Genomic DNA, 24,021 nt, shown 5'->3' with positions numbered 1-24,021 from the left:
ATATATATTTATATAGATATATAAATATATATCTATATATATAGATATAGATAGATATATCTATATCTATATATATTATTTTTTTATTTGAGACGTTTATATGCTGAGAGTATTAGATTATTGTAATTGATCCCTATTTTTCAGGACCATTGAGTAATATTATTATTTAATTATAACATACCTGTCCCAGTTTTTAAATATGTTCTCTATTACACAAAGATATCACTGGTTGATTTCCTCAGTAGCATGTTCAGGCAGAGCTTTTATAGCAAGTTTATTTTGCAGTTAGCCTAGGTTCACACTGCTGCGAATTCAAAATCGCGGTAAAATGCGTAGTACAGGAACTACTTTTTGAAATCGCAGATGCGGCGTCGCACTGATTAGGACAGTGCCATTGCCGACAATTGCCGCCGATTTGAGATGCGATTTGACATGTCAAATCGCATCTCAAATCGTTCCAAATCGTACACAGTGTGAACCAGGGCTAAATAAAAATAAAATGTCTGTACAAACCACACAGTCCTAGAAATGAGACCGCGTTGCAGTACATATGTTGCTTATAGAATAGATAGTAAAAACGGAATTTGTAAATGTTAAGGTTTCCATAGATATAAACAGGATCCTTCTTTACTTTCTGTGCCTGTCATATTACACAAATGAGATCTTTTCCTGTAGGGAAGGCAGCACATTTCAATAAGGGGGATGTGCAGTCTTCTGGTATGTTGTACAATAAAGCTGAATTGGTACCAAGAACAATGAAATCATTGGAGAGAGGCACAGGAGCTGTCAATGAGGATCTGTTTGTTTCGAATGCATCATGCGGCTAAGATCAAATTTTGTGTGTTTAAGTTTATAATTGCTCGCATTATGAAATTGGGTAGTTACTAAAACACCCAAACATTTTATAAAGGATAAATAAATAAAAAAGTACCAAAAATAGGACAGATGTCTGGTGATGAGATCTTGCTTCCTGCCCAGACACAAATACTTGTGAGAAATGGCCCGGCTCAGGGATTAGGAGCCCTGACACTGTTACAATGACATTCAGAGATTTGCAGTCAATTTTTTTGCCATCAGTTGTGTTCCGTAGAAACCCAAGGTCCTAATATAATGGATTTTCTGTGAGAAATACTATGAATCTGTCATTTTTCTTTATTTGTATGGTACATTGCTGTACAATTGTTATAGGACAGCTGGGTCTCATTTTTTAAAGTGTCTTTAGTAAAAAAAATTGGTCTATTGCCCAACAGCAAGCAATCACATTCAGATTTTGAGTTGCTGACTGTAATTTATTAGTGTAGATTTTGTTTATTTATTTTAGGGCAATCCGATAAGTTCTTATTAATAAGATTGTGCTCTGTAACTCCTTATTTATATTTTACCAAAAAGTGGGATATTGAAACAATCACTTTTTTTTTTTTTTTTAGGACATTTAAGAAAGCGCATCAAAAAACCCTTCATAGAAACACTGAGGGCCAGTTCACACCATACTTCTCTGAATGCGTGTTTTTGGTGCGTTTTTGATGCTGTCCAATGCATTTTTTCCTCTTTTTTTATTAACCTTACATAAGGACATGTGTGTTCCAGTGTGTTTTTGGTGCGTTCCAGTGCATTATTGATGCGTTTTGTCACGTTTCCATACAGTCCAGTGCAGGAAAAATGGAACTGGAACGCACTGGAACTGTAAGCACTGGTGTGAACTATGCCACTGAAAACCATATACCCTACTTTCCATGCATTTTTGATGCTGAAAAAAAAAAACCAATGGAATGCATGTGTTGTGAACTGGCCCTGACAGCATAGGACACCTGTCTAAAAAAGCAAAACATTTCTGTACAAGATCCTTTTTATTTTTTTCTGAAAATGTGCAAAAGATGTTATTGTAATCCTTGGTTATGCCTAATTGTGCTTGCCTCGCAGAATCCACAGGCTTGGTTTACTTACCTTGTCCCTGGATCCAGCGATGCCACCGCGCTGTGTGAGCTAGCGGGTCCTCGCTCGATTCACACAGTGCCTCTGTGTGCTGCCGATCTCCGTTCCCTGCGACGTTACGACACACGGGGGCGGAGAACGGCGCCAAATTCAAAAAGGTAAACAAACACCTTACATACAGTATACTGTAATCTTATAGATTACAGTACTGTATGTAAAAAATGCACACCCCCCTTGTCCCTAGTGGTCTGCCCAGTGTCCTACGTGTTCTTTTATATAATAAAAACCTTTCTTTCTGCCTGCAAACTGTAGATTGTCCATAGCAACCAAAAGTGTCTTTTTATGTCAAAAATGGTTTTAGAGCAGCTAGAAAACAGCGATAATAATTATAATCACTTGCAGAAATGTGCGATAGCGATTTGTGGGGAAATTCGTCATAAAAAAATAAAAGTAATGACAGCGACAATTCTGCAACTGAGCAAATTTCAGTGATTTTGAGTTAATTACATTATTGAATAATTTTTATTATAATTGTATTATTATTTGTAATAATTATTTATAATTATTTATTATATTATAATTTATAATTTTGTTTTTAAAAAGATTTCATACCCGGGATGCCTTCTAGACTCTTGTTTGGACAGATTTAAGTGAGTTATTCCTAAAAATTGCAGGCCTACAGTATAAAACGACAGAATTTGCTTGCAAATAATGGTACCGCTTTCAGCACCTTTTTTCTGAAATAATCATACCGCCAGGGAGGTTAAAAATAAGGTATGCTCTTTAGTTGAATATTGGGATGAACCTTTTTAAATCGTGTATAAAAGACAATAAGCGCCATCTACCTAAAGGGTTACGTGCTATAAATAAACTATAAAGTATACTAATTAGTACTCCACAGCTGCTGTACATTTCCAGTGAATTCACCTCACCATACAACATATAAAATAAAATAAAAAATATAAGTGCAGTGCTCAGGCATGTACTGGCCATTGGGACTACAGGGAGTTTCCCGGTGGGCCAATGGCTCAGTGGGCCGGTTTCAGTGGCAGCCTGTCAAAGTAATGGCTGCACAGCTCGCCCTCCACTTCATGCAGTAATGTGGAAAGGATGAGAAAAATACAGAGGAGAATAGGTGAAATAATAAAAGAGGTGAGTGAGAACTCCTTATGTTATGCTACTTATTTTTTTTTGCACAATTGCGTATAGTTTATATACTGTTTTATGCTTGTTTGCAAAATTAAAGTGGGCCGGTCTGGATAAAGTCCAGGGTCAAATTTTTGTCTCAGTTCAGCCCTGGCAGTGCTATAGAGCTGCACTTATATTTTTTATTTTATTTGAACCTTTTTAAATGTTTGGCCGGAATCATTCAAAAAGGACCCAAGTTTGCATTACTACTCCATATTCAAGGTTCAGTTCACAAATGGCATGTTGTAATTTAATTTTTCCATGCATTATTTGCCTATCCTTTTTTTGTTTTTTTGTTAGAGAGAGAACTGGGTTTTATAGCACATACCTATTGCATTTACCATTTTTACATTTTTTTTATAAATTATGTGGCATTCTAAAAAAAAAAAAAAAACTCTTTTAAAAGATTAAGACGAGGTTTGATCCCAAAAAAAGGATTATCCCAGGAGATAAAATGGAGATTAATAAAAAACAAACGAAAAAGTGAGTTATAAATTAATGAATGTATATAAAATATATAGAATAACTAATTTGTCTTTGTGAATTGACACCAATGCACATTTTTTCTCCTCTAATGCCGTGTACACACAATCGTTTTTTTCGATTAAAAAAGTCAGATGGACTTTTTTCCTCGGCGGCTCCAGGACTGAACTGGCCGAGGAACTCGATGTGTTTGGCACGTCGAGTTCCTCGGCCGTGTGTACGGGGCCTCAGACTTTTTTCCATCGGTGTAAAAAAATAGAACATGTTTTAAATTTTTCCGATGAAAAAAAAAAAACGATAGTAAATTTCGATCGTCTGTGTGGAACTCCATCAGAGAAAAATCCACGCATGCTCAGAATCAAGTCGACGCATGCTCGGAAGCATTGAACTTAATTTTTTTCGGCTCGTCGTAGTGTTTTACGTCACCGCGTTTTGCCACGGTCGGAATTTAGTCTGATAGTGTGTATGCAAGACTGATGAAAGTCATCTTCATCGGAATTCCGACGAAAAAGTCCATCGGATTTAATGCCATTAGAAATCGGATTGTGTGTACACGGCATAAGAGTTATCTTAATAAGTCCACCAAAGCTGGTATTTTTAGTAGACGCTGGAGAACTAACGACTTGACCTCTGGAAGAATTACCCCCCTTCATGACCAGGCCACTTTTGCAATACAGCACTGGTACTTTAACCAACAATTGCGCGGTCATGCAACACTGTACTTAAATAACATTTATATACATTTTTCCGCACAAATAGAGCTTTCTTTTGGGGGTATTTAAGCACCTCTGTGTTTTTTATTTTTTGCGCTATAAACAAAAAACTCGACAAGTTTAAAAAAAATTTTTTTTTACTTTATGCTATAAAGCTTATTTAATAAAAAAAGTTAATCTAATTTCTTAAACAATTTAAGCCAGGAGCATAGAATCCATCCCTTTCCCCCTGTTAGAACAGAACTCTGCATTGTTTACATAGGTAGAGCTCCGTTTTGAGTCTCTGCCTGATGATTGTGCCTGGTACCCACAAATCGGCTTCCGCTATATGTATGTATATACTGTATGGCCTCGTACACACGACCGTTGGTGGGAGAGCTTTTTTGCCGAGAAAAACGGTCATGTGTACGTTTTTCATCGAGAAAACTGTCGAACTCGGCGAGGAAAAAAGAGAACAAGTTCTCTTTTTCCTCGACGGGAGTCTCAATTTCCTCGTCGTGTTCCTTGTCGGGCTGGTTTTCCACGAGAAACGTGAGCGTGTGTATGCTAAGAAACCCGCGCCTGCTCAGAATAAAGTATGAGACGGGAGCGCACCTTCGGTAAAAGTAGCGTTTATAATGGAGATAACACATTTTTCACGCTGTAACAGACTGAAAAGTGCGAATCGTCTCTTACCAAACTTTAAATTAACACGCAGTAACATGAGATTAGCGAAAGCAGCCCCAAGGGTTGTGCCAGTGGAATCGAACTTCCCCTGCCATCGTATGTGTTGTACGTCACCGCGTTTGAGAACGAGGAGATTTGGTCTTGACCGTGTGTACGCAAAGCAAGCAAGTTCCTCGACAAGCCTAAGGCTCTGTTCACACCTAGGCGTATATACGTCTGAAGCGCGACGCCGCAGCAGCCCCTAAGATGCTGGAGGGATGATTTTACATTGCCCTCTATGGAGATGGTTCACATCTCCACGCCGAACGCCGTACGCCTGCCGCCTGAAAACAAGTCCCGGACCTTTTTTTCAGGCGGCTTTCGGCGTTCGGCATAGGAGATGTGGACCTGGGGGTAAGCTGCATTCACAATCGCGGCGTTTTGTCGCCGCAAATCGCGGTACAAAACGCAGCGATAAGGTACGCCAAGGTGTGAATGCAGCCTAACAAGGAACTCGTCGAGGAAAACGACGTGTCTTTTCCGACAAGTTCCTCGGTGGTGTGTACGAGGCCTATGGCTAGTTTTAGACTAGAAGATTTAGATGGACTTGACTAACAAATTAAAGCCAAACTCCAACTTATTATGTAGTTTTAACAACAGTTTTTTTTCTATTAAAGGTTGTACATAAATAAATAAAAGCCAATCATTGTAAGCCACCTCAGTGTCAAATGGTTTATCTTAACCCTCTAACTGCTATTTATACTGGACAGATTGGTCTGATAAAGTACATTAAAATATAACATAATTACTGACTGGATCAAAGGGTGAGAATGAAGAAAAAAAGGGCTAAATAGCACAAACGAAAGCAGCCACAACACAAGTTGTTTTGCCTTTGGGTTTAGTAGTGCTTTGATGGAAGTAATAGAACCTTCTCTGCCACACACTTCTTTAGGATACGAGGTCCTTGGATCTCCCCCAAAACTATACCCTGCTTATTCAGGTCAAACAGTTGGGCGCCTAAGTACAGCGACATTGAAGTCTGCTGCTAAGGTTTACCATATGTCAAGGCTGCGACTCTCCTTTCCAGAGGCTGTGATTGGGCCATGATTATACCAGTGACAGGTCTGTTTGTGGAGCCTTGGGGAACGCATTGCTAGGCAGTAAACATTCAAACAAAAGAGAATTTACTAAAAGCACACAATAGGTCAGCAAGCCTCTCCACCTCTGATCCTGTTATACTTCCTCTTGTCCACTTCCACAAGCTCACTTTCAGCTCTCCCTCCCGTTCTTTCCACAACTCCTTTCAATGTCCTGTTTTATCACAGTTTCCTGTAAGCTCTTTCCTACAGTATTAGAATGTTACAGTCTGCTAAGTAATGCATATCACATTCTGCAGTGCCTGAGAATCTTAACAATTCACTTTGCTGTTAATTGGATGAAAATAACATTTTCTGTAGGTTTAATGTTGGGAAGTATTTGGATGGGTTTTATTTTGGTGGCAGAAAGTTCTTTAATAAGCAGTACATACCGTTATATTGAGGCAGGGCTTGACAAATTTGCTTTGAATCTAGGAGCCAGCTAAAAAAGTTAGGAGCCAGTTTTTTTTTTAACTAACAAATCTTATAGTTGGAACATGTTACATGGTGAACTTACCCTTTAATCATTTTAGGCAGTGGCAGCGGGTGCTCAAAATTTTGGTGGTGAGGGGGGCTAGGGTATGGGGGTTGCAAGCAAACTGAAGAATTCAGAAAAATACTGAAATATAACCCATCAATTGGAGCCTCACTGTGTCCATAAATTGCAGCCTCACTGTGTCCACTAATTGCAGCCTCACTGTGCCCATCAATTGTAGCCTCACTGTGCCCATCAATTGCAGCCTCACTGTGCCCATCAATTGTAGCCTCACTGTGCCCATCAATTGCAGCCTCACTGTGCCCATCAATTGCAGCCTCACTGTGCCCATCAATTGCAGCCTCACTGTCTCCATCAGTTGCAACCACTGTGCCCGCCAATTGCAACCACTGTGCCCATCAATTTCAGCCACTGTGTCCATCAATTGCAACCACTGTGTCCATCAATTGCAGCCACTGTGTCCATCAATTGCAACCACTGTGTCCATCAATTGCAGCCACTGTGTCCATCAATTGCAGCCACTGTGTCCATCAATTGCAGCCACTGTGTCCATCAATTGCAGCCTCACTGTGCCCATCAATTGCAGCCTCACTGTGCCCATCAATTGCAGCCTCACTGTGTCCATCAATTGCAGCCTCACTGTGCCCATCAATTGCAGCCTCACTGTGACCATCAATTGCAGCCTCACTGTGACCATCAATTGCAGCCTCACTGTGTCCACCAATTGCAGCCTCACTGCGCACATCAATTGCAACCACTGCGCACGTCAATTGCAACCACTGTGCCCATCAATTGCAACCACTGTGCCCATCAATTGCAACCACTGTGCCCATCAATTGCAGCCACTGTGTCCATCAATTGCAGCCACCGTGTCCATCAATTGCAGCCCCACTGTGTCCATCAATTGCAGCCTCACTGTGCCCATCAATTGACTCTTCAGTGGAGTTATGCAATTACCAAGATGCTGTAATAGGCCGCTGTCAGTCTGGAGGAAAGGGCGTTCCTAGGCAGGCTGTATTTGCATACAGACTACCCTGTGGGTGATGCCCACATGTGATGCTGAGCCCCTATGATTAAAAAAACTGAACTCCTATAAATGAAAGGGGCGGGCCAGGGACAGTCCGACAGTGGAGCAGATAGCCAGATGATGTTGGATGTCCTCCAGTCAGGTAACAAGGCAGGCTTTATTTGACTTGCTGCAGCTTCTAATGTTCACTGTGAGAAGCTCATAGTTTGCAGTTAAATCAGTATGCAATTTCAGTACAGCAAAGGAGCCTATACAACTCTGCATGACTGAGGGTACTGCCAGAATTTTACTTTAAATTAGAAATTTCAGTATATTATATATATTCAATCACATTTTCATCAGCTTTCTTGAATGAAGAACATGTTGTGCTTTGTACAGGGCAGGACACATGAGAGTGCAGAATATCATTAAAGGTAGGCTAATGTAATATGTGTAGAGCACATGCTGGTTTATTATGTTGTGATGTGCTCACTGGTTGTACAGCCATATAATATGTACTGATTTGCAGACTGTTTCACTTCTTCTGTTCTCAGACTGCCTTTACAATGTCTTGTAAAACATAACCAGAGAGAACACCCATGTAGATTAGCCCATAAAATGATTAAAGTGTATTTTTTTATTTTTATGTCACCATCCTTTATTGCAGATAAATGTCATTTGTGTCTCCATAAACTGTATTGATTTATTCTTTTCTTTAGTTTCTATGCAGATTTTGGGCCCCTGAACCTTGCATTGCTCTACAGATACTGCTGTAAGCTCAACAAAAAACTCAAGGTAAGTCCGTACTCATAACTTTTACAGTGATTAAAGGGATGGGTTGATCCAGTTATTGCATAAAAGTTCTCTCTGGAGACCGCTAAGATTAAAGGAGATGTAAAGTCAGAAGGTTTTCTATCTTAACCTCCTTAGCGGTATTCCCGAGTCGGGCTCGGGGTGAACTTTTCATACCAAAAGCGGTATCCCCGAGCCTGACTCGGGATTGCATTGCAGGATTCAGGGAGAAGTTGCTTACCTTGTCCCTGGATCCTGCGATGTGTCCCCGCTGTGTGTGCGGGTTCCGCCGCTGTGTCTCCCCGATCGATTTACAGTGCCGAGCTCCATTCCCTGCGACGTTGCAATGCACGGGGACGGAGTTCGGCGCCAAATTCAAAAAGTGAAACACACAATACACATACAGTAATCTTACAGATTACATTACTGTATCAAATAATTACACACCCCCTTTGTCCCTAGTGGTCTGCCCAGTGTCCTGCATGCAGTTTTATATACCGTAATAAAAACTGTTCTTTCTGCCTGGAAACTGGAGATTGTCCATAGCAACCATAAATTGTCCCTTTTACATCAAAAGTGCTTTTAGACCAGCTAGAAAACGGCGATAATAAATTAGAATCACTTGCAGAATTGAGCGATAGCGATTTGTGGGGAAATTCGTCATCAAACAATAAAAATAATGACAGCGACAATTCTGCAACTGAGCAAATTTCAGTGTTTTTTATTATAATTACATTATTATTTGTTATAATTTGTTATAATTATTTATAGTTATTTATTATATTATAATTTATGATTTTGTGTTTCAAACTTTATCATACCCGGGATGTCTACTAGACTCTTGTTTGGACCCTAAAGTGGAACTTCCACTGATCGGAACCCTCCCCCCCTCCGGTGTCACATTTGACACCTTTCAGGGGGAGGGGGTGCGACTCGCGCATGCGCCGTAGGGATTCACTTCCTGTTTCCCTCTCTGAGGATGGTGGCGGGGGGGGGGGGGGCAGCAGAGTGACGAGCGATCGCTCGTCCTCTGCTGCGGACGGCGCTGGACTCCAGGACAGGTAAGTGTCCTAATATTAAAAGTCAGCAGCTGCAGTATTTGTAGCTGCTGGCTTTTAATTTTTTTTTCATGGCACATCGGCTTTAAGTGAGTTATTCCTAATGCCGCGTACACACGATAATTTTTCGGGTTGTAAAAAACTAAGTTTTTCAGCCTCTAGAAAAAACAATGTTTTTTTCATCATTAAAACGACGTTGCCTACACACGATAGTGAAAAAAAAATACTCTAGCAAAGCGCAGTGACATACAACATGTACCACGGCACTATAAAGGGGAAGTTCCATGCGGATGATGCCACCCTTGGGGCTGCTTTTGCTGATTTCGTGTTTGTAAAAGACGATTCACACTTTTCTGCTGAAAGTGTCACATATGGGCACCCACAATGTTAAGGCTTGACATGTTTGGTATCCTCATCTTTTATATTTTACCAAAAAAATTGGGTAATATATGACCTCTGTGTGCCCTAAAATTAAAAGTATCTTTTATTAAAAATTGGCGCTTGATATACACATCAATTTTGTGACTACCACCATTTTATCCTCCAGGGCCTCTGCTTTCAGAAAATATATAATATTTGGGGTTTTACCTCATCTTCAGGCTTAACTGTTTTTTAAACATGTGCAAAAAAACAAACACAACCAGCCCAATTCTGGGCAATAATCAAATGTTAACAGAATAAAGTAAATGACTAGCCTTCCTCCTGGGTGGGTTCAGAAAACACTTTGTACTGCCCGTAACAAGATGGTCTTCAATATTCACCTCTTCCTTGCTCTGGAAATCTTGTTTCCTGCACTAGGGCATTTGCCATTTTTTTTTCTATGTATAGCAATCAACTTGCTGGGGGGGGATGTATTGGGCTTTAAAATAAGCGAACAATGCATGGCAGTGAAAATACTACGGGCCAGATTCACGTATCTGGCCGTATCTTTGTGCGGGCGTAGCGTATCCTATTTACGCTACACCTCCGCAACTTGGACAGGCAAGTGCAGTATTCACAAAGCACTTGCTCCGTAAGTTGCGGCGGCGTAGCGTAAATTGGCCGGCGTAAGCCCGCCTAATTCAAAATAGGATGGTAGGGGGCGTGTTGTTAGCTAATTGAATCGTGACCCCACGTAAATGACGTGCCTAACAAACGGTGCATGCTCAGTATCACGTCGTATTTACTCCATAAGATACGCCAGGCCCAATGCCTGTGACGTGAACGTAACCTACGCACTGCCCCATTCACGTACGACTTACGTAAACGACATAAAAAGATACGCTTGCCGACGTCCATACTTTGCATTGGCTGCGCCTCATATAGCAGGGGTAACTTTACGCCAGACGTAAGCCTAACGTAAACGGCGTAGCGGGCGCAATTACGTTCGTGAATCGGCGTATCTACCTAATTTACATATTTGACGCGTAAATCTACGGAAACGCCCCTTGCGGGCCAGCGTAAATATACACCCAAGATACGACGGCGTAGGAGACTTACGTCGCTCGTATCTTGGCCAAATCTATGCATTACTGATTCTAAGAATCAGGCGCATAGATAAGTAAGTATCGTAAGTCCACTGTGAATCTGGCCATATATGTTTTCCGCAGTACAGTGTATTTGACCATATAGCCTTCTAGAAGAAGGAAAGCTCCACAAACCAAAAATTTCTATTTAATTTATTATTGAAGAAATGTAAAACAGGAAAATATAACATACGGGTACTTTCCTATTTAACTACTAATGCTAGAAGCATGAAGATTTAAAGGGGAGGTTCACTCTAAAAACGACTTTCCCTTATTACACTGGCCCCCCACATTACAATACGATTATGCCTATTCGTTTTTTTTTGATGCTGTACATACCTTCGTACAGCTATTCACCCGTGGCTTCCGGGTTGCGAGTCCCGCAGGAGTGGGCGTTCCTAACATGCTGGTGATTGACGTTTTGACAAAAAACGAGCTCCCCCCGTTGCGTAAGCCGCGTCACGATTGGCGAAAAGAAGCCGAACGGCAATGCGCAGGCGCAGTATAGCGCCGACTCCCGCGGGAAAGTCGTTTTTAGGGTGAACCTCCCCTTTAATATAGTCAATGTTGACTTAGACAGTGAAGATCCATTTTTTAATAAAAAGCAATATTGCTGCCTTGAACAAAACAGGTAAACTGGTATTTTTTTCCAGGCACCCTGTATACTCCATATTTACTCTTGGCATTATATTATTTTGCCACTGATTGTCAGATAAAATCTCATGTTCCAATGATGAGATCAGCCGTCACAACTCCTTTACTGTACATCTCTGCCGACTGTCATCTGATGATAAATTGCATCTCTTCTACGTTAAGGGAGCATACTAATCTTCTTATTATAACACAGGACAGGTTAATGCTGGGGTCGCTAGGCAGGGTTTAAATGCCGCTGTCACAATTCAGTGACCTGACATTAACTTTCACCATAATTGATGACGCCTGCTTAGCTGTACAAACTGTATGTTATTTCCCATTAATGAGTTTGCTTGGCTGTATCCAGGAGATGAACTGACACTATTTTAGAAAGAAATAATGCAGTGTTTCCCTTCCCCCATAGTGTTATGTGCCTCCTCCTTGTTTCGTCCTGATTGTGCAAGGAATCTGAGATCCGTGTGCTCTGTACAAAGGACAAGTCTCTGCGTCCCGGCGATGAAATCTGAGGAGAATCCCTTTAGTAGGCTTGCTAGAACCAGCTCACAGCTAGCAAATACTGCTGAATACAGAACCTTTTGTCCGCTGCGGCACCTGCTGTCACTTCAGCACAGGCTGTGGGGAGAATAGACGTCCCTTAACAAGAACATAGGAAAAGATTCATTTTGTGTACAAAATATTCCAAGTTACAAGTTTCTGGTGTTATTGCTTAGTACAGGCTTTTCAGGCACCTGCAGAACCTGTGTTTGAGACATTATTCAAATTCCATTATTATCTGATAATATTCTGTTTTTAACCTCCCTGGTGGTATGATTCTTTCAGATTTTTGGTGCTGAAAGCATTACATTACATGTTTTGCATAGAAATTTGGCGTTTTATATTGTAGGCCTGTAATTCTTAGGCCTCGTACACGCGACCGAGAAACTTGTCGTGAATGAAACATCGTTTTCCTCGACGAGTTCCTTGTTAAGCCTCGTACACACGACCGAGAAACTCGAAGGGCGAAACTCATCGTTTTGCTCGTCGAGTTCCTTGTTAGGCTGTCGAGGATCTCAGCGAGCCAAATTTCCCCATTCCCGTCGAGAAAAAAGAAGACATGCTCTCTTTTTGTCTCGACGAGATCCTCGACAGTTTCCTCGTCGAAAAGTGTACACGCGACCGGTTTCCTCGGCAAAAAAAAAAAAACCAGCAAGTTTCTTGATGGTTTTTGCAGAGAAACTCGGTTGTGTGTATGAGGCCCCGTACACACGACCGAGTTTCTCGGCAGAATTCAGCCAGAAACTCGGGCGGAGCTGAATTCTGCCGAGAAACCCGGCCGTGTGTACACTTTCGGCCGAGGAAGCCGACGAGGACCTCGGCGAGGAAATAGAGAACATGTTCTCTATTTCCTCGTTGTTCAATGGGAAATTTCGGCTCGCCGAGATCCTCGGCGGCTTCACAAGGAACTCGACGGGCAAAACGATGTGTTTTGCCCGTCGAGTTCCTCGGTCGTGTGTACGGGGCCTGAGGCTTTAGGCTTGTCGAGAAACTTGACAAGCTTTCTTTGCATACACACTGTCAAGACAAAATCTCGTCGTTCTCAAACGCGGTGACGTAAAACACGTACGACGGCACTATAAAGGGGAAGTTTGATTCCACTGGCGCCACCCTTCTGAGCATGTGCGGGTTTCTAAGCATATACACAAACGTGTTTCTCGTCGAAAACCAGCCTGACGAGGAACACAACGAAAAAATTGAGACTCCCGCCGAGGAAAAAGAGAACTTGTTCTCTTTTTTTCTCATCGAGTTCCTCGACAGTTTTCTCGATGAAACACATACACACGACCGTTTTCCTCTGCAAAAAAAGCTCTGCCACCAAGTTTCTTGATGGATTCTGTCGAGGAAAACGGTCGTGTGTACGAGGCCTCAAGAATAACGCACATAAATCTGTCCAAACAAGAGTCTAGTAGACATCCCGGGTATGATAAAGTTTGAAACACGAAATCATTAATTATAATTTAATAAATAACTATAAATAATTATAACAAATAATATAATAATAATAAAAATTATTCAATAATGTAATAAAATCAAAAACACTGAAATTTGCTCAGTTGCAGAATTGTCGCTGTCATTACTTTCAGTGTTTGATGACGAATTTCCCCACAAATCACTATCACTCAATTCTGCAAGTGATTCTAATTTATTATCGCTGTTTTCTAGCTGGTCTAAATGCACTTTTGACATAAAGGAACACTTTTTGGTTGCTATGGACAATCTACAGTTTCTAGGCAGAAAAAAATGTATTTATGATATAAAAGTGGATGCAGGACACTGGACAGACCACTAGGGACAAAAGGGGTTGTAATTATTTTATACAGTACTGTAATCTGTAAGATTACAGTATACTGTATGTGTACTGTGTTTTTACTTTTTTGAATTTGGCGCCGATCTCCACCCCCGTGCATCGCAACATCGCAGGGAACAGAGCTCGGTGGCACATGGGCACTGTGTGAATCAAGCGAGGAGACAGCTCGCTCACACAGCGGGGAGGCATCGCAGGATCCAGGGGACAAGGTAAGTAACTCCCTGCCTGGATACTGCGATGCGATCCCGAGTCTGGCTCGGGGTTACCGCTATTAGTACTGAAATCTCACCCCGAGCCAGACTCGGGATTACCGCCAGGGAGGTTAAAGTAGCATTAAACTCTCGTTACCCGGTTCAGGACCTCCCTATAGCAGTTCTACTGCTGCAGGGCAACTTCTGTGCGTAGGATCACATATATGCAGTATATGTGATCTGACACTTCCGGGTAGGGGGCGCATATAATGACAGCGGCAGCTGATCTGCACGTACAGTGTACTTGATGTCCACTGGCACCTGCTAATCATGAGGAAAGACACAGAACGACGGTCTGCCTATGTAAACAAGGCGGAAGAGATGGAGTTTGTGTTCCTGCAAAGCAGGGAATAAATTCCATCTCTCTCCTCTAGTAAAAGCACCTCCCACAGTACACTAAAACACTGGATAAGAACACAATTAACCCTTTGATTGCTCCTGATGTCTAACCCCTTCCCCAGACAGTGTCATTAGTACAGTGACTTTTTAGCACTGATCACTGTATTAGTGTCACTGGTCCCCAAAAAGTGCCAAATGTCAGAATGTCTGCTGCAATATCACAGTCTTGCTATAAGTTGCTGATCGCCGCCCTTACTAGTAAAAAAATAAAATAAAAATATGTCATAGTTTGTAGACGCAATAAAGTTTTGCGCAAAACCAATCAATATACGCTTATTGGGATTTTTTAACCAAAAATATGTAGCACAATACATATTGGCCTAAATTGATGAAGAAATTAGATGTTTAAAAAAAAATATTGGATATATTTATAGTAGAATGTAAAGAATATATTTTTTTTCAAAATTATCAGTCTTTTTTTTATCAGAGGGCAAAAAATATAAAAAAAATAGGTGATCAAATACCACTAAAAGAAAGCTTTATTTGGGTACAGCGTTGCATGACCACGCAATTGTCAGTTAAAGTAACGCAGTGCTGTGTCGCAAAAAATGGCCTGGTCAGAGGAAGACTGGTAAATCTGAGGCCCCGTACACACGACCAGTTTCCTCGGCAGAATTCAGCTTCCGACCGAGTTTCTGGCTGAATTCTGCCGAGAAACCCGGCCGTGTGTACACTTTCGGCCGAGGAAGCCGACGAGGACCTCGGCGAGGAAATAGAGAACATGTTCTCTATTTCCTCGTTGTTCTATGGGAGCTCTCGGCCCGCCGAGGTCCTCGGCGGCTTCAGGGCTGAACTGGCCGAGGAACTCGATGTGTTTGGCACGTCGAGTTCCTCGGCCGTGTGTACGGGGCCTTACAGAGGTCAAGTGGTTAAAGTGGATTTTTATTTTTTTTACCTTAATGCATTCTCTGCAATAAAGTACGGTAAAACTTTTTTTTGGTTTTGGATAGGGTGAAAATGTATTAGAACCTGTCAGGTTTTTATTGCTGTCTGGGCCCCCCCTCTATTTGTCCTGTTTACTATTATTTATTACATGTACTTATATAGAGCTGTCAATTTATGCAGCACATAAATATATATATTGTACATTCACACCAGTCCCTGCCCTGGGGATTACAATCTAAGATCCCTAACTCACATTTATAGACAATTTACCAATTTACCTTCAAGCATGGTTTTGGAGGTTGGAAGAAACCAGAGTACCCTAAGAAAACCCACACAGGCACAAAGAGAACATGTAAACTCCAGGCAGGTAGTGTCATGGTTGGGATTTGAACCAGCGACCAGGGGCGAACTGGCCACTAGGGGGCCCCATCAGGTTTGCCAGCCTCAGTAAAACCAGGGACAGTATGTAAAAATCAGTGTTTTTCTACATCTGTCCCTGAATTGTCCCTTACCGACATCCTTTTAGTCTAAAAATACCAAGATTATAGCTGCCCCACCTCTTCAGCACCTTTTCAGTGATTGAACCACTGCAGGGACCCTGCTGTAGGAAGGAATAGAGTAGGTATTATTCCTTAAGCTGGGGATAGACTAGTAGAATTTCGTTCTAATTTTGATTACATTTTTTAAGATGATTGGTAATGTCCATTAAATTTTCTAATATTTAGTGGGGTCATATCAAGTTTCTTTGTCAACCACAGTGACAAAAAAATTGAAAGAGTTAGAGGCCCCCCTCTTCCCGTGGTTCCTGGGCTGTCTCATGCTCAGCGGTGCCTGGGAACACAGCCAGCGGCGGGGGGAGAGCGATTGCAGCGAGATTGCAAACGTGAGCCTATACGTGTGACATATCACCGCAAATGTCAGAGTGAGGACAATAATTCTAGCACAAGACCAACTAGTTAACTCCAAACTGATGAGCTGTAAAGACTTTTAAAGCGTCACATATGGGGATTTTTGGGCGCCATCATTTTTGGCGATTATCGCGGGCGCACTCAATTTTAAGACATGGAATGTTTTATTATCTATTTACTCTATTCAACCTCATCTTATTTATTTTAATAAAAAATGGGTATTATACTGTGTGGTTTTGCACTAAAATTTTTTTTTTTGATTTTTTCCTGAAAATTTGCGTTTAATAAACAGTTGTGCAAATATCACGTGAAAAGAAAATGTGCAACTATGACCTTTTTATTCTACAGGGCCTCTTTTTTAGAAAATATATAATGTTCTGGGGGTTTCATTCATTGTATTGCCAAAAATTAGGATTTTTTGCGGAAAATAAAAAAAATTGCTCTGGAGCCGAACTGGTTAAGGGAAATGGTAAAAAGAGGTGAGAATCATTCGTTTCTATGGTAGAAACTGAAAAATATCAAGGTACAGCTTTGGTGTGCTGGGGAAGGAACTTTAGGCCTCTTTCACAGTAGGCGGACTCCATCGGTACGCAGTCCGCCAGCTCAGCGGAAGATCTCTCCGCTGATCTCCGCTGAGCCGGCGGATGACAAGTCCCTCTCTGCTCACTGAGTGGGAAGGGGCTTGTCCAGCACCGCTGTCTCCTATGGAGAGATCTTATGAAAACAGACAGCATGTCAGTTTTCATCAGATCGTACCCTATCTGATCCGCCATGGACAGATGGCAACGTATAGGCCATACGTCTGATTTTGGCGGATCGAGTTGGATGTCAGCGGACATGTCTACGCTGACATCCGACGCTCCATAGGATTGCATGGAGCGGCCGTTCAGGTTCGCCGACAAAACTGACAGGCGGACCTGAACGGTCCGACCGTGTGAAAGGGGCCATACACATTTTCATCAAAGTTGTCCTATATGGTGCAGTTGCATATGTATGGCCCATAAGATCAGTCAAATGGATTAAATTACAGTAACTTTCCAGTAAGCAATATGTAGGCTGCCATTACTAAATTCTTGTTTTGAAAATGCTAATTCACTTTTCTCTCAGTTAAAGTTCCCTATAAAGGTCCTTTTTAATAGCTACATTTATTTTGCTGTGGTGCCCTTTATGACCAGCTTGGAACTACTTGGTTGTGGAAGTCTTACATCTAAAAATAGATACCTGTCACTAATTGACAGCAATTTCTCTATTTATTATAACGATTTTCTATACTGTTTTGTATTTCATTACTTTATCATTACTTGTGACATTTCTGGTATAGCTTCATGTTTGCGCCGTTCCCTTTTTGTTTACAGTTGTTTGTGTAAATTGTGATCTTATCTGTTAATTAGAGGGCCATGTAAAAAATGTCATACAACAGAGCATGCCACCAGCAATTAGTATGGATTGGTAATTTGTCTGTTTAAAGAGCTATGTACAAACAGCTTTATCAAAGGCTGTGACTCTGAGAACACTTTGTTTCTATGGAAATGAGTTGTGTACAGTTCTTAAGCTTTGGGCAATATAGAAGGTTTGCAGTGTCATAAAACAATATCATTGTAACATTTACCAGCTACTGTTTTAGAAATACCTATATCTTTATTACCTTAAAGAGGATCTTCAAGCTCTATGAAAAATTTAAAAGTCAGTAGCTGACTTTTTTTTTCTTCAAATTTGGTGTTTTTTATTTGAAAAAATAAAAGGCATACATAACGCATAAGCATACATCACACGCAGGTGAGATAAGGGGAATACAGGAGTCAGTGTATACACTAAACAATGAAAATACATTGCAAATGGCATCCCAAGCGCAACAGGTAAACGTAAAAAAGAAAGAAAAAAAAAAACACAGAGACCCAGGCGGGCAAAAGGACCAAGCAGACATTCAGCCATTATTTACGGGTGGGCATGGGGGGAGGGGTCCCCAAGCTCAGTCAGACAGGGCATTACAGGTAGCGGCATTCTCCACCCAATCATCCCACACCTTGTTGTATTTGGCCGGGCAGCCCCTGTGGGCATAGATCTCCCTTTTATACGGAAAGACAGAGTTAACCGCAACAATCCACTCCTGGATAGACGGGGGTGAGGCTCGGAGCCATTTGCGAGCTATCAATAAGCGTGCCGTGAATAATGTTTCCTGGAGGAATATTTTGTGATATTTGTCCGAGTCAGGGTCAGGGAACACCCCCAGTAGACACTGCTTAGGGCACAGTGTCAGGGGGGACCCCATCTCGTCGTGTATGAACTTTACAATCTGTGACCAGTATCCCTGTATGACCGGGCAGGACCACATAAGATGGAAGAATGTGCAGGGGGCAGTAGCTGACTTTTAATAAAAGGACACTTACCTGTTCAAGGACCCAGCACTGTCCTCACCCCGGCCGGTTCTTCACCAGTCTTTGGGTCCCCTTCACTGGCATGTTTACTAAGGAAAGCCAGTTGTGACTCCTTGCGGTTTCACAGCCGGTTCTCCACTGCACATGTGCAAGCGTGAATGGTCCTGCAGCCTTCTGGGACCTATGGCATGTCCCAGGAGGCTGCGGGCAAAGGAAGGGGCCGGACTTTCGCTCGAATCTCCATGGTGAAATTGCGAAAGTGCTTCAAGTTCAGAGCGGAAGTGGGCGTGGATAGCTGTCAAAACCAGGTACTTGCTTCCCAAATTTTTTTTTTTATCCAAAAGTGATAGAGGAGGTGGGGAGGAGGTGAAAAGTCGAACTCCTCCTTTTGGGTGAAGTTTCACTTTAATACAAAACGATACGTGATGATATAGTAAACCATTATGAGTGGTTCCATATAGAAAGAGAAGAAATATGATAACAAGATGTAGCAGGGTTGATTTACTAAAACTGGAAAGTGCAAAATCTGGTGCAGCTGTGCATGGTAGCCAATCGGCTTCTAACTTCACTTTGTTCAATTAAACCTTCCCAACAAAAAACTGAAAGCTGATTTATATGCAGAGTACCAGATTTTGCAATCTCTAGTTTTAGTAAATCAAGATCCTAGTGACAATAATATTGCAGAAATTCCTAAATGCTTTTGGTTACATACTATCTTTGCCCAGTTAAACTCTTGTTATTTATTACTGTAATGCAGTCAGGCTGCATATATAGTTATACATTTGGGGCTTTTTTCCTTTTGGAATTAAAAATACCCTATGCTGATGGCCATAGGAGTATTGGATCATGGCTGTCTTGCACAAAGCAGCAGCCAGGGTCTTCCAACCCCCCCTTCCCAAATACTGCTATAATATCTGGGCAGCACTGTTGATTGCAGCAGTGTTCGGGGGAACGTGTTGGACCACTGGAGAGGCGGGAATCTGCTTGGTATGAGACAGCTGCCGTCCAACTCTCCTGGCTGACAACACAGGGTATTATATGACTGGCAGTGAGGGTTTAATAATTTTATTGGGCTTTAAAGACAATATATAGAAAAAAGCATTCAGGAATTTCGGTAATATTATTGCAGTCGACAGTGCAATAAGAGAGTTGTTGATTAGGGGAGTGTCCAGGGGTGTTTTGGACTTATGAAGTGCTTGCTGCATTGTGCGGGAGTCACATATGTGCTGTCAGCACAGGGTATTTTAACCCTTGTTCCAGAACTTCAGAGTCGGTTCACACTGGGGCGACACGACTTCCAGCGCGACTTTCAGAGGCGACTCCGACACGACTTGAGCATGAACCACAGGGCGATCTGGGGCGATTTACAACACGACTTAAAGTCGTCTCCAGGACAGGAGACTTTCCAGTGGCCAATCAAACAACAATCAGCTCTAGGGGAGGGAGAGGGAGGGAGGGGGAGGGAGAGGTTTGCCTGAGAAATGTATGTTATCTTCCTGGAAAGTCGCTTCAGTTAAGACAGTGATCAGACTTGGAGGCGACTTCCATTGAAATCAATGGGTACAAATCGCCTACAAGTCGGATTGAAGTAGTACAGGAACCTCTTCTGAAGTCGGAGCGACTTGAGTAGTGTGTATTAACACCACTCTCATTCACTTACATTGTTTTTCTCTACAGCGCGACTTGGGACGACTTGAGGCGACCTCAAGTCAGATCCCAAGTCGCCCCAGTGTGAACCGACTCTAACAGTTAAAGTAAAATAGCCCCACGTAAAATTAAAGTTTATGCAGCCTGAGTAATAAAAAGGGAGGGTAAAATTGGACAAGTGCGCCTTTGATTGCAAAGAGTTCTATTTGGCTCTTGTAGTTTGCATGTTTGTTTTTTATTATTAAAGTGGAACTCCAGTCAGAATATTTTTTCCAAATGTATCTAAATTAAGGAAGAGTATTTCTCTCTATCTGGTTTTTATGTTGTTAGTGTCCCCATTGTGCAAGTTTAGCTTCACTATTTGTCTTGGTGACCATTGTTATGGATAGAGAAATTTATAGGGGAATGCAAAGTTGGATACCTGTCACTGGAAAATGAGTAGAAGGGATCTCCAATGGGGACAATTGTTCCAGTGACAGATGTCAATTGTGGGGGGGGGTCCTTTCATTTTGGAGAAATTTCCAGTAACTTTCAGTTGTGTCTAATGCCCCGTACACACAATCATGCTTTTGCCCGGCCATACCCACATTGGAATTCCGACGGAATTCCTCAGAATATCCGACGGGGCATACACACGGTCCGAATTTCTGATGGAAAAAGTCCGTCTGACTTTTTCCATCGGAAATTCCTATTGTGTGTACGAGGCATTAGGGGATAGAAAGTGCAAAGGAATCTAACTGGTTGGTGTAAAGACAACACCAAAAAGTTATTTTAAGGATTCCTCTGTGCTAAAAAAGTTACAAAATGCTGATGTAATCATTCTTTATGATTATAAGACCTATCTTAGCTAACTAAAACCATGAGATCCATTATCCTTGAGAAACACATGACCTGTTGGGTCTCATGGTCCACTCAAGAGATAAAGCGATAATTCTTCCGCTCTACAAGACTCTGGTACGGCCTCGCCTGCAGTATGCTGTCCAGTTCTGGGCACCAGTCCTCAGGAAGGATGTACTGGAAATGGAGCGAGTACAGAGAAGGGCAACAAAACTAATAAAGGGTATTAATAATATTAGTTATGAAGAAAGGCTGCGAGCACTAAAATTATTCTCTCTGTAGAAGATGCTTGAGAGGGGATATGATTTCAATTTACAAATACCATACTCAATAGGGATAAAACCTTTCAGCGGAAGGGAGTTTAACCACTTAAGGACCGCCTCTTGCACATATACGTCGGCAGAATGGCACGTCTGGGCACATGTACGTACAGGTACGTCCTGTACTAGTACCCAGCCATGGGCCGCTGGCGCGTGCCCGCGGCGCTCCCGCGACCCGGTCCGAAGCTCCGGGACTGCGGGACCAGCGGACACGATCGCCGCTGGAGACCAGCGATCAGTCTCCGGAGCTGAAGAACGGGGAGAGCCCTGTGTAAACACGGCTTCCCCGTTCTTCACTGTGGCGGCTGCATCGATCGTGTCATCCCTTTTATAGGGGGACACAATCGATGACGTCACACCTACAGCCACACCCCCCTACAGTTGTAAACACACTTCAGGGAACACATAACCTCATCAGCGCCCCCTTGTGGTTAACTCCCAAACTGCAACTGTCATTTTCACAATAAACAATGGATTTTAAATGCATTTTTTGCTGTGAAAATTACAATGGTCCCAAAAATTGTGTCAAAATTGTCCGAAGTGTCCGCCATAATGTCGCAGTCACGAAAAAAAACGCTGATTGCCGCCATTAGTAGTAAAAAAAATAAAATAATAAAAATGCAATAAAACTATCCCCTATTTTGTAAACGCTATAAATTTTGCGCAAACCAACCGATAAACGCTTATTGCGATTTTTTTTTACCAAAAATAGGTAGAAGAATACGTATCGGCCTAAACTGAGGAGAAATTATTTTTTTTAATATATTTTTGGGGGATATTTATTATAGCAAAATTGTCACTCTGTTTTTGTTTATAGCGCAAAAAATAAAAACCGCAGAGGTGATCAAATACCACCAAAAGAAAGCTCTATTTGTGGGAAAAAAAGGACGCCAATTTTGTTTGAGAGCCACGTCGCACGACCGCGCAATTGTCAGTTAAAGCGACGCAGTGCCGAATCACAAAAAGGGGCAAGGTCCTTTACCTGTATTTAAGTCTGGGTCTTAAGTGGTTAACAAGACATGTGGCCACTCATTAAAATTTGAAGAAAAGAGGTTTAACCTTAAACTGCAAAGAGGGTTCATTACTGTAAGAGCGGCAATGATGTGGAATTCCCTTCCACAGGCGGTGGTCTCAGCAGGGAGCATCGATAGTTTCCAAAAAACCTGACTGACCACAACATACAGGGATATACAATGTAATACGGACATATAATCACACACATAGGTTGGACTTGATGTGTCTTTTTTCAACCTCACCTACTATGTAACTATGTAATAGATCTTTATCTTCGGTAACATAATTAGGAAACTGGGGTTCACAAAAATAGAGGGTGCTTAGACACGAGAAACTGAATAAAATAAAATACACACGAGAAACTGAATAAAATAAAATACAATCAATGGACATTGGCTTGTTTATAAAAAAAAAAAAAGCAGCAGAGTGTGATGTTGTTTCTCATTGTACAGAATGTTTGGCGATGCTGTTCTTTGATCAAGAAGTTGAAGGTAAAGTTTCTCCTCTTAAAGTTGCTTGGCTTGTACGTGTTGCTCGGAGATCTCCAAGGAAATGTGCTGAGCGTGGTCACAGCCCTTAGGGGTGGGAGAAAGCTTAGCCACTGATAAGGGCTCTTTGCATGTTCTGCCTAGGAAACTGGAAATATAAAATTATAAACTATTCTCCCTTACTAATACAGTTTGCAAATAATGTCGACAACCAAAGCCTCGTCGAGACATGGGAGTACGTTTTCAAATGAAGCATGCCTGGTGTGCAACCGATCATCTGCCCATAGCATGCTATGTGAAAGTTACTTGGCATGCAGTTTGTGTACAGACCTGCTGTTTTTGTCCATCAAGTTAATGAATCACGCTGGTCTCACTATTAACATTTCTGATGCTGCTTTAAACATACAAACCTGTTAGTAATATATCTTCGCCTCAGAGAAATATTAAGCTGGAATTTATAGCACACTAATAGTTTTTTACTCTTCTAAAAGAAGATATAAAATAAGAGAACAGAGGTTGCCGTTCTGATCCAGTGACTTCAATACTTTCTGAATCACTAATGCAGAACACGTATTCAGATTCAGAGTTCTGATTTCACTCAGCCAACATTTTATCAAGCAGGTCAGGTAATGTAGCCTGTGTGTTTCTTTTACTATAGTTTTCCTTAAAGTGTTACTAAACCCACAACAGTTAAATCAGTCTGTACAGTATATGCAGTAAAGCATGCTTGTTACACTCACTGTGGAACCTAAGGGGGGTAATACTCTGCATTGTGTAAAAAGGCTGTTTGATCCTGTCTTCTCTGGTCCTCCCCTTTTTCCACAGTACCTAAACCATCTCCTGATAGAACAGAGGCTTGGGGGCAAGCTGCACATGCTCGTTTTGGTTTGTATTGCTAGAGAGTTTTTATTTTTTCTTCTTGAGAGTGTATGTGATCAGCATAGG

At 41.7% G+C, this 24,021-nt stretch overlaps 1 protein-coding gene across 3 annotated transcripts in view; it reads left to right on the top strand.

The window, feature by feature from the left end:
* The window catches only part of CDC14A (cell division cycle 14A), a 168,718-nt gene that overhangs the window by 31,704 nt on the left and 112,993 nt on the right, over positions 1-24,021 (top strand). For 2 of the 3 annotated variants that reach the window (XM_040359941.1, XM_040359939.1), the window contains exons 3-4: positions 8,319-8,394; positions 23,041-23,079. In XM_040359941.1, the coding sequence (XP_040215875.1) occupies positions 8,319-8,394; positions 23,041-23,079 (115 nt within the window). The remainder of the gene's footprint in view (positions 1-8,318; positions 8,395-23,040; positions 23,080-24,021) is intronic. The other variant, XM_040359940.1, reaches the window with a different exon arrangement.

This window comes from Rana temporaria, chromosome 7, assembly GCF_905171775.1.
Source record: "Rana temporaria chromosome 7, aRanTem1.1, whole genome shotgun sequence".
Classification (NCBI taxonomy): Eukaryota; Metazoa; Chordata; class Amphibia; order Anura; family Ranidae; genus Rana; species Rana temporaria.
This window is presented reverse-complemented; position numbering and strand designations above follow the sequence as displayed.